The 11979-nt window shown below is 43.4% G+C and overlaps 1 protein-coding gene across 1 annotated transcript; it reads right to left on the bottom strand.

Annotated features, from left to right (window-relative positions):
• Positions 1-1089: 1089 nt before the first annotated feature.
• Positions 1090-10440, bottom strand: LOC308235190 (uncharacterized protein). Its single transcript, XM_080643951.1, has 3 exons — positions 10143-10440; positions 9140-9266; positions 1090-2912 (listed from the first exon to the last, which is right to left on the bottom strand). The coding sequence occupies exons 1-3, from the start codon at positions 10173-10175 to the stop codon at positions 1096-1098; spliced, it is 1977 nt and encodes a 658-aa protein (XP_080500077.1). The 5' UTR covers positions 10176-10440; the 3' UTR covers positions 1090-1095.
• Positions 10441-11979: the final 1539 nt, after the last annotated feature.

The following is an 11979-nucleotide window of genomic DNA, read 5'->3' as shown; positions in this document are numbered from 1 at the left end:
AAAGCCTAAGGTGGTTCGGGCATATGCAGTACATATAAATCACTCGCTGGCTCGAATCGCAAGCGTGTGTTTCAATCTATCATTGTCAATCGTGAATTTGTTTGTTTTTGTTGACATTCTGAAACTGAATGAGAGCAGTGGCATCACATGGAAGTAACAATGGCAATTAAATCCGATCATAATAGTGACTCACGTAGATAAAATTATCTCCGGGTCATCGAAGTTGCCATCATATTCAGAAACGAAGATGGAGGACCTCCTTTTGAAAGGGACTTGCTCATTCATTGTAAACCAGATCCCAATAATCTGAATGCCAGTAAAATGAAACAAATCAGTATCCTGTTTCCTACATTAGATGCAATGACGTATCCTATACTTTTCCCACATGGTGAAAAAGACTGGGGAACGAATCTTGCATTAAGACACAGAGATGAACCCTGGCTGGTTTGGCTCAGTGGATAGAGCGTTGGCCTGCGGACTGAAGGGTCCTGGGTTCGATTCCGGTCAAGGGCATGTACCTTGATTGCGGGCACATCCCCAGTAGAAGGTGTGCAGGAGGCAGCTGATCGATGTTTCTCTCTCATTGATGTTTCTAACTCTCTATCCCTCCCCCTTCCTCTCTGTGAAAAATCAAAATATATTTAAAAAAAAAAGAATCAAGGGCTCAGGTATTCCTAATTTTCTTCAACAAATGAAACAACAGAGTTAGCTTCGCTGGGCACATGAGGATGGTGATTGATGCCATCTGTAGGGTCCTTATAGGTGGTTCAGATGAAATACCTTCAGCAACAGAAATATGCAGTGACAAAGACCTGGCAGGACATCTCTGTATGTTAGAAAGTGCAACATAATTACATAGTGTTCCAACACAAAAGCAAACACACACCACAGCAAAAACACTTATGGGAACTTTACATAATATAGGTGAGTACGTGTATGAGATACAATTCAGAAAAATGAGGATTCAAAAATTTTCTTGTACTACTGTTAAGTCCTAACTTAGAAACTACATTTCCTACACATCTAAGAAATTTCTCACATTTGGACTTTTATGTGGAGAGCAAATTTAGAAATATGCCTGAGACATACCTCACATTAATTGCACTCATAATGGCTTTCTCCAGTGTGAACTCTCTGATGATATTGGAAACCATTCCTACTTTTAAAAGATTTCCCACATTCACTGCATTTATAAGGCTTTTCTCCTCTGTGAATTCTCTGATGACTACAAAGGTCGGTGTTAGTCATAAAAGATTTCTCACACTCACTGCATTTATAAGGCTTTTCTCCTGTGTGAACTCTCAGATGTCTACGAAAGTTGTTGTTAGCGGTAAATGACTTCCCACATTCATTGCATTTATAAGGCTTTTCTCCTGTATGAACTCTCTGATGACAATGAAGGGAATTGCTCTGGGCAAAAGATTTTCCACATTCACTGCATTTATAAGGCTTTTCTCCTGTATGAACTCTCTGATGACAATGAAGGGAAGTGCTCTCGGTAAAAGATTTTCCACATTCACTGCATTTATAAGGCTTTTCTCCTGTATGAAGTCTCTGATGTTTATGAAGGCCACGACTACGTGCAAATGATTTCCCACATTCACTGCATTCATAAGGCTTTTCTCCTGTATGAACTCTCTGATGATTATGAAGTTGAGACTGAGTGATAAAAGATTTTCCACATTCACTGCACTCATAAGGCCTTTCTCCAGAGTGCACTCTCTGATGATATGGGAGACCACTGCTACTTGTAAAAGACTTTCCACATTCACTACATTTATAAGGCTTTTCTCCAGTGTGAACTCTCTGATGACTACGAAGTTGCTTGTTAGCGGTAAAAGATTTCCCACATTCACTGCATTTATAAGGCTTTTCTCCTGTGTGTACTCTCTGATGATATCGGAGATCATAGATCCTTGCAAAACATTTCCCACATTCACTGCATTTATAAGGCTTTTCTCCTGTATGAACTCTCTGATGACAATGAAGGGAATTGCTCTGGGTAAAAGATTTCCCACATTCACTGCATTTATAAGGCTTTTCCCCTGTATGAATTCTCTGATGTCTACAAAGGACAGGCCTATATGTAAAAGATTTCCCACAGTTACTGCATTCATAAGGCTTTTCTCCTGTATGAACTCTCTGATGACAATGAAGGGAACTGCTCAGGGTAAAAGATTTCCAACATTCACTGCATTTATATGGCTTTTCTCCAGTGTGAAATCTCTGATGACGACGAAGGTCACTGCTAGTGATAAAAGATTTCCCACATTCAATGCATTTATAAGGCTTCTTTCCAGTGTGAAAACTTTGATGATAATGGAGGCCTTTGCTACTAGTAAAAGATTTGCCACATTCAATACATTTATAAGGCTTTTCTCCAGTCCGAACTCTCTGATGATGAAGATTACTGTTGCCAGGATCTTCCTCACATTCTTTTCTGGTGTAAAAATCTTTTCTCCTTTGAAACATCAAACCACCCTTCGAAATAGCATTTGGCCTGTCCCTGGTCTGATCAGCCTTTAGGTGGAGATGCCGTGACCAGGAAAGTGTGCCCTGCCCAACCTCCCCACAGGTGAAATGATTCTGGGACACATTGAAATTGCAGATCTTTGCAAGTGACAGCCTCTCCACACCCCTAATGAAAGTGTTCTCTCTCACATGCTGCTGGTGAAATTTTGCACTGAAATAAAATTGTTTTGCACATCCCCCACACCTCAGCTGTATCTGTCTATGTTGCGTTCCCTGCAGCTCAGTCAAGTGGAAAATCCTTCTCAAGACTAGTCCACAACTCTCACAGGGATGGCTCTTCTGGGAAGTCAAGGCTAACTTGCGATTCCTGGCCTGTGACACTCTTACAGAAACCTTCTGTTCCGTTGGGGCCTTCAAATTCTCTGCTCCACAGCAGCAACCTGAACAAAAGGAAACGCAGATTATTTTTGCGAAAATTGTTTCCCTGTCATGACTAGGCATGATTCCATAGAATGATTTTCAAGACAAGTGAGTTGAACTCTAAGGAAATAGCTGTTATACATTAGCAGGCTTCAAAGGTCAGTCAATGGTGAAAATCTCACCAAAACAGGAACAAAGCTTAGGGTGGGAAACAAAGAAGACAAGAAGGGTTTATTCATTGTTCCTCCACAAACGGCTTCTTTTAGGACCTTTCATGCTGGGGGCCTGTGTCTGTGTAGGATAATTTGCATGTGCTGAAAGCCATACAATACAATTGTATTGAAGCACAGGATGTTCAAGGTCAATATAATAATACGTCTGCACTCCAGAACTCTGCAGGCATGGACCTAGGTTGGTTTGCAGTAAAGAGGGACCTGTGAAAGAGGTAGAGGGGCAAGGTCTAGAGAAATTAAAGTTATCTGTGGGCATGGAATCTGAGTAGAAATGGTCATTATTACCCCTGAGGAGCTGGCAAAGTGTCAACAATAAGACAGTAGAAGCAAAATTGGATGAGGAATGGGTCATGGAAACAAAATACTTTTGAACAAAATGGGTTCCTAGTTATGACTTTAACAAAGCCCTGGTGTCAAAACTTTTCCAACAGGCCTTCACCAAGGCAAGACCGCCTCTGGGTCCACCTTGTCCTTCATAAAGTCATGTTCCTTCTGTGATGCACAAATGATTCTTCCCCATGAATTCCAACTGAATCGAACATGGGATTCAGATGATATAAACCCCAAAGAAAAAAACAAATAGATGTATGGTGAGCACTGTTATAGAACTACAAAGCACAACAGAGATCATGCGGGGAAAAAATCTATGTGAGTGACATCAGCAAGATGGCAGGGTAAGAAATATGATAAGCCTTTCCACTCTCAGAACAAGTAGGCAGCTCTCCATGAACAAAAACAACTATAAGGGGTTAAGAGTACAGTGAAACCCTGGCCGCTTTTGCTCAATGGTTGGAGCATCGGCCTCCACACCGAAGGGTCGAGGGTTTGATTCCTTGTCAAGGTTACACACATGGGCTGTGGTTATCTCCCTGCCCCGCCTGGTGGGTGGGAGAGTCAACCAGTCAATGTGTCTCTCACATCAATGTTCCCCACTCTCTCCCTGCTCCCTCCTTTCTACTCTCTCTGAAATGCACCGTGGTAAAAACACACACACACACACACACACACACACACACACACACAAGTGAGGATTAAAAAAAAGGAGTGCAATTAAACCAAAAAGAATTCAGTTGAGCCAAAAAAAAGGGGGGGGCTGAATTACAAAGAGATGACCAGAGTGGGTTACCAAACATATTTAGATAGGGTCAATGTGGGTGCCCTGTCCAGAGGACATGGAACGTTCAAGGCCAATCTGAGCATGGGAATCCTAATCAGAGTGTTCAAGGCTAATTTGCTATACACAGTCACAAAAGCAAGGACACAGCAAGCTATAATAGTCACTGTGCAGGCGTGCGCTTCTATAACCCAAAGACGAATGTCACTATTTCGAAAGAAGCCTCTTTGGTCTAAGTTGGTATGAAGTATGTTACTGACCAGCCAGTATGCACCTCCTTGGTTGGATTGCTGTGTCTGCAATGGCTGCCATGTTAGCAGCGGCTACTTAGTATGCCTCCTAGGCTGGCTCCTACGTTGGGGGCTGTTTCTTAGGGAAGATACAGTGTTAACCAGCCAGCGTGCAGCTCTCTATTTTATAGACGACTGTGTAGGACTTGACCTTGAAGAACTGCTTTCTCTAGTGGCTCCTTGGTAGCAATGGTTACGTGGACTGCAATAAGGACTCCCTTATATACCCACGACTTCCCATATCTTCTCCATCTAATACCCGGCATCCATAATTGTCCAGTTCCTGGCAGAGAAGGACCTGTGCTCTCACAGTCAAAACAAGGGTCAGAGTTTTCTCCATCTGTCACTTCACCTGTACTAATGTTGACCCTATTGGCCTGCTCTGTGAAAAACTCTGGACATTTCTGTACTTACCAATCCCAGAATTCTGTGCAACGTTTGTGAACTCTCCAAGGTCTATTTAATGAGCAGATCCATGATATTTATCAGCATGCATCCCAAAAGAAATCCCTTTGGCAACAACCTATCCCAGGCATAAAATAAAAAACAATATGTTCTCAAAGTATTTGCCACCAAAGCCTCTATAACCGTCACTTGTCATTAAAAAAAAATAATTTGCTGCCAAAGCCACTGTGGACCCACAGACTCTTTGTTATTCTAACCTCAGTTCATGGAGCTTCAAGGAGACTAGGCTACTGGGACTTTCTCAAACCTGAAACAACACCACACCCGGTCAAAGCCTTGATTCCATTATGCCAATCAATGTATTTCTTGAGCTAGAATTGGTCCTAGAGTTGAAAGGAGTAACTGCTTTCAAATGCGTAGACATCAACACCGGACTAAAAACAAGGACACCATCTACTAATCAATACCAAATAAATGGAGATCTACATACAGGTGATAAAGAGGTTTGCGAGCTACAAGAGAACACAAATAGAACCAACATAATGAAGAAATGAACATAGAACAAAAGGAGAATATCGGATAGACAGAAATCATAAAAATGAATGAAATAGAAATGTTGGTGTTGCACAATTACAATGAATAAAATGAAAAATGCAATAGAGTATCAAAAGCAGACATAAAGAATATGTGCTGTCCACGACAAGTCACTAGAAATCATCCAGATGGAAAGAAGAAAAATAAATTTAAAGAACACAGCAAATTAAATTAAGTAAAACCATAAAGTTAACCTATAATTTGCATTATGGGAATCCCAGGAAACACTAAGGGTGCTGGTCATGGAACGAAACAGAGAGAGAGAGAGAAAAAAAAAAGGGGGGGGGGAGTGGAGAAGAGGGTAGAAATTTTATTTTTTAAAAATAAGCTGAAACCGACTTCTGTAATCTGAAAAAACAAATGTTAACAATCAAGAACATGCACTCTCACAGGTCCCTGTATGGATTCAATGCAAACTGTACTTCCTCAAGAAATGTTATAGTAAGATGGGAAACCATAAACATCTTAGAAGAATCCATAGGCAGCAACACAGCAGACATATGCCCTAGCTGGTCTTTCTCAGTGGGTAGAACACCCGCCTGCTGACTGAAGGGTCCCGGGTTCAATTCCGGTCAAGGCCACATGCCCAGGTTGCAGGCTCGATGCCCAGTAGCGGACATGCAGGAGGCAGTTGATCAATGATTTTCATCATTGATGTTTCTCTCACTCTCTTTTTTTTTCTCTCCTTTCCTCTCTGAAATCAATAAAAATATATATATTTTAAATAACATTAAAAAAAATTGCAGGCATATGTCGAACCAATATCTTTACCGATACAGCTCCTAGGGCAATGGAAACAATAGAGAAAATAAACAAATGTGACTACATCAAAATAAAAAGCTTCTGCACAGCAAAAGAAACCAGCAACAAAACAACAAGAAAGCCTACTGCGTGGGAGAACGTATTTGCCAATGTTATGTCTGATAAGAGTGTTCTCTACAAAATTGACAGGGAACTCATACATCTTAACAAAAACAAGATAAAAAATCCCATCAAAAAATGGGCAAAGGCCTTAAATAGACATTTTTCGAAAGTGGACATACAGAAGCCCAAGACACATATGAAAACATGCTCGAAGTCATTAATCATCCGAGAGATGCAAGTCAAAACGACAATGAGATATCATCTCACACCTGTCAGGATGGCTATCATCAACTAACCCACAAATGACAAGTGCTGGCAAAGATTAGGACAAAAAGGAATTCTTGTGCACGGCTGGTGGGAATACAGACTGGTGCAGACACTGTGTAATATTTTACAGAGCTTCCACAAAAATTAAAAATGGAACTCCCATTTGACCCAGTAATTCCACTCCCAGGAATATATCCCAGGAAATCAGAAACAGCCCTAGCTGGCTTGGCTAAGTGGATAGAGCATTGGCCTGCAGACTGAAGGGTCCCAAGTCGATACAGACCAAGGGCACATGTTGGGTTGTGGGCTCGATCCCCAGTAGGAGGCGAGCAGGAGGCAGCCAATCAATGATTCCCTGTCATCATTGATGTTTCTTTCTCTCTCCCTTCCTCTCTCTGAAAACAATAAAGAAATATATATATTTTTTAAAAAGAAATCATAAAGGACATATGCACCCCCCTATGTTCATAGCAGCACAATTTACGACACCTAAGATTTGGAAATAGCCTAAGTGCCCATCAGTAGGTGAGTGGATTAAAAAACTGTGGTAGCCCTGGTTTGGCTCAGTGGATAGAGCGTCTGCCTGCGGACTGAAGGGTCCTGGGTTTGATTCCAGTGAAGGGCACCTGCCTGGGTTGTGGGCTCAATCCCCTGTGTGGGGCGTACAGGAGGCAGCTAATCAATGATTCTCTCTCTTCATTGATGTGCCTCTCTCTCTCTCTCTCTCTCTCTCTCTCTCTCTCTCTCTCCCCCTCTCCCTTCCTCTCTGAAATCAATAAAAATATATTTAAAAAACCACCAAATTGTGGTAGATCTACACAATGGAATATTATGCTACTGTAAAAAAGAAAGAACTCTTACTATTTGCGACAGCATGGATGGACCCGGAGAGCAGCTAAGCGAAATAAGCCACTCGGAGAACGACAAATATCACAGGATCTCACTCATTTATGGTCAATGGGGGAAAGAGGAGACATATGAAATACATATATAATACTTTAAACAATAAAAAAAATTTTAAAAATATGTTGACAATGTCCATAGTACACAATGCAATCTACAGATTAAATGCAATCCTGAGGATAATTCCTATGGTATTTTACAAAGAAATGAAAAGAGAATCTTGAAATATATGAAACTAAAAAATGAGAATAGCAAAAACAATCGTGAGTGAGAACAAAGCTGGTGGCATCACACTTCCTGACGTCAATTTAGTACAAAGAGAAAGCAAGCAAACGGTGTGTTGGTGGAGAAACACAGACATATACATCAACAGAACAGAACAGAAAACACAGAAATAAACCCAGGCACATCCTTTCAAGTAATCTCTGACAAAGCTGCAAGACACAGAAGAAGGGAAAGATAGTTTTTCAATGAATGGTGCTGCTGAAATCAATACTCACATGTAAACACAACAATACTGGACACCACTGATAAAATGTAACTCAACCTGCAGGACAGAATTCAATGTCAGCACTAAAACGTAAAACTCCTCAGGACAACCTAGAGAAAAAGTTTTGGAGGTTTGTTTTGGACAGGATTTTCTGAATGTGACACCAATCATGACACAAAATAGAAAAAATAAACAGTCCACACTGCAACAAATAAAGAAAAAAAGCTACTTCACAGCAAAACAGCAATAAACAAAATGAAAGGAAAGGAAATCTAAAGAACAGAAGAAAATACTTGCAAATCATATGAAGGAATCGCTTGGAGAGATTGTGGATTCAGTTCTGATCAGCATAATAAAGCAAATATTGCGATATAGACAGAAATTCACACAAATAGATGGAGTTCCCAGGGAACAATAAAGGTATGTTAATACCATAGTGCAGGCCAATAACAATGCAATGACTGTCTCAAAAGCAAACTTAATATAACCTCATTACAAATACATTATTCTAAGCACTAGTAACAAGCATCTGAGCTTGCTAGAAACGTGGTGGCACTAGACCTACTGAAGGAAGGGTTGTCAAAAACATGGATTTTGTAGAAAAGCAGGTGTGGGGGAGCAATATCTGTGTAGCACAATTAAGCACATGCAAAAATATGTGTTCCTGTATGTCATAAGCTATTAATATACAAAATATACAAGTTCTTCAAAAGCATGTTTAACCAAAAAATACAGTTATTAAGCATGAGAGGATATAGAAACAAGTCTTCAAAAACTATGTACCAAAGACGAACAGGAATATAGAAAATGCTTTCCTCACTGATCAAGGTGGAATCCCTCAGGCTTCCTGCAACACTACCAACCACAAGTCCTTCCCTGTGAACTTAGTACAGCGGGGAGAATTGGGACTTCAGGAGAGAAGGGAGCTGCGGAAACAGACCAACCCTCCCCAGGACAGCAACTACCCAGGAAACTGGAAAATCAAGCAGAACCACAGTCTACACTGGAGGACAGAGCACACCCTGGGAGATGGGCCTGGGAAATCCCAAAGCCAAGTCCAGGTCACTGGTGACAGTGAGGGTCTTACCCAGCGAGGACACAAGTTCAAAGTTCTCCAGCATCACATTCAGGTACAGCTGTCTCTGACCCTCATCAAGGAGGCTCCATTCCTCCCTGGAGAAGTACAGGGCAATGTCCTCAAAGGTCACGCCAACCTGTCAGAATGGAGACAAGTGAAACTAGAGCTGTCTCCCTGAGAACCCCCAATCCTACTCCTTACACACCTTCCCCCCCCCTCAACTTCCTCCAGGGCACCCGGTTAGTGTGGACACCAGGCCCTAATGCCAGTGCAGGCTGCTCTCTCTTCACAGTCCCATTACTCACTGCGTTTGCCCTCAGCAGAGCAGCTGGGTTGGGTGGGAAGGACTGGGGGAGGGGAGGGTAGAGAGCAATGCCATTTAAGCTCTGGGCGATGCCTGCAGGGCACCAGCCTTCCTGCCAAGCAATACCACTGCAGTCTCCTAGATCATGCCTCCAAGTCAAAGCCAAGCCTGGGTTTATGCTTCACCTTTAAGTCCCCACACCAGGTCCCGGGGACCATCAGCTCACACTTCCTCCAGATGTGCACACCACTGGGTAATCTTTAACCCCTTCCCATCTTCAGACCCAGGTTCACTCCCTCAGCTCTGCCCCCCTCCTGCTCCAATGCCACTGGGTCTCGCTGGACTCCCCCATGAACTTGGCACATGGCATGTAGAGAGCTTGTCTTCCAGCCGGGTCCAGGACCACCCCAGGCCTCTGATGGACCCCACAGCCGGGAAAGCCCCAATGAGGCTGTGACGTCCTCCCTGCAGCCTCTGATCTGTCCGCCAATCCTCACAGCCCACACCCTCAGGGGAACCTCAGATGCAGTCACCCCTGTCCTCTCTGCCCTGCACTGGCTGTGTCCTCAGAAGCCACAACACTCCTCTCTCCCCTCCGCCTTCTTCACGGTCCTCCATGCGGACTGAGCTGCAGGACGTGACAGGAACCCTCCCCAGCTGTGGTGTCTGTGAAAGGAGGCGGTGAGGGCCTGGGGGACTGGAACTCACCTCAGCCCGTCTCCTCAGCATGGGCGCCGCCATTGCACTCCGTGGGCTGAGCGGGCGGAAGCGGCTGGAGTAGAAGTAGCTGAAGGAGTGGCGGTCCCTCTCCCGGCCCTGGCGTGGGTCCCGGCGGTGACTCCGAGCTCCAATCCCACGTGTGAGCTGTGAGCACCACTGCCGGCTCCCACCATGGGCTGTGAGGCGGGGAACACCACTGTCCACCTTCACCTCGGGAGCGTAGACTTGGGAAACCTGACCCTCAGACAAAAATCTAAGAAAATCCCGCCAGGAGGCTACCGGTCCCGCCCTCAGATATAACCAAACGGAAACGCCTTCTCTGAGCCCCCATTGGCTCAGCCTGGTGACATTCCATGCGTGGCCTTCTGGGTAATGTAGTTTCTCCGCTCCAAGGCCGGGATCCTGTATTTCTCAGTTGACTCCAGGACTGGATTTAGGGGCTGATAGCCCAAGAGCACACCAAATATATTAAGTGTCCTTTACCACCTTCAGGAGAGGTGATTTCTGAGGCAAGTGTGTTTCTGGTGACCCTGCCTGTCTTCCTTTAAATGCAAGTTTTGCATATCTTTCTTCAGGACCTGTTCTTCCTGAATGGCAGGCAGTGTTTCTTCATTCAGGACTTTTGGCATGTGTCTCCTTCAGGCCAACTATAGCTTGCAGAGGTTGCTCAAGTCTCTAACTCGATCTAACCTGTCTCCACTGAATACATTGTACAAAGTTAACGTCACAAAACAGACACTCACACTTAGAGCATCTGTTTCTGATGCCATCCGAAGTGTCGGCTCTGCCTGGGCTGCAGTGTGGATAAGATGGCCCAGAGACAAGTTAAAAATGCTCAAAGTGACTGATCATCACAGATACGCAAATTAAAGCAACAATTAGGTATCACCCCACCACTGTCAGAATGGCTGCCATCAGCAAATCAACAAAGAACAAGAGCTGGGGAGGATGTGGAAAATAGGGAACCAGAATACACTGCTACTGGGAATGCAAACTGGTACAGCCATTGTGCAAATCAGTATGCACTTTCATAAAAGAAATTTAATATGGAACTGACATTTGACCCATTGATTCTACTTCTAGGAATATAGTCGAAGAAACCTGAAATAATCAGATTAAATATATGCACCCCTATGTTCGTAGCAGCACAATTTACAATAGCAAAGATCTGAAAAATGCCCAGTTGCCCACCAATAGATGAGCGGATAGAAAACTGTGGTACACTTATACCATGGAATACCATGCAGCAATAAAAAAGCATAGACTTTTACCCTTTCACCCAGCATGGAGGGACCTGGAGAGCATCATGCTAAGTGAAATAAGTCAGTCAGAGAAAGACAGTATCACTTCATCTCACTCCTATACGGAATCTAACAAAAAAAAACCTGGTAACTGGGATGAATTCAGAGACATGGAATCAGGGAATGGAGTGTGGAATGTCAGAAGGGAAAGTGGGGGAGGGTAAAATAAGAAGAAAAAACATCCTGGGGTCAGGGTGAAGCACACACATACACAGTAAAAACCAAATTACCTAAGCATTGAGCATTTTCTTCTGTTCTCTGAAAGCAAAAGGAAAGCTCTAGCTTGCCATGTTCTGGGTCTGCTCTAAATTTGTGTTTATAAATCTGTCCTCAGTCTGATGTGTCCCTGGAAATGCTGATAATCCTCCATGTAATTTTCTCCTTCTTGCCCAGTTGTTGTGAAATTAAAAGAGAAAATGCTTACACTAACCAGTTTGGCTCAGCAGATAGAGCATCAGCCTGCGGCCTGAAGGGTCCCAGGTTCGATTCCGGTCAAGGGCATGTACCTTGGCTGGGGGCACATC

Source organism: Plecotus auritus (genome assembly GCF_963455305.1).
Source record: "Plecotus auritus genome assembly, chromosome: 10".
Taxonomy (NCBI): Eukaryota; Metazoa; Chordata; class Mammalia; order Chiroptera; family Vespertilionidae; genus Plecotus; species Plecotus auritus.
This window is presented reverse-complemented; position numbering and strand designations above follow the sequence as displayed.

What these genes read in the sequence shown, in the direction of transcription:
- LOC308235190 (XM_080643951.1), bottom strand. Translation starts at nt 10,175, where the DNA reads ATGGCGGCGCCCATGCTGAGGAGACGGGCTGAG. An exon ending in TGCTGAGGAGACGGGCTGAG is followed by an intron (nt 9,267 to 10,142) that starts GTGAGTTCCAGT and finishes CCATTCTGACAG; the next exon opens with GTTGGCGTGACCTTTGAGGA. An exon ending in TGAACTTGTGTCCTCGCTGG is followed by an intron (nt 2,913 to 9,139) that starts GTAAGACCCTCA and finishes CCTTTTGTTCAG; the next exon opens with GTTGCTGCTGTGGAGCAGAG.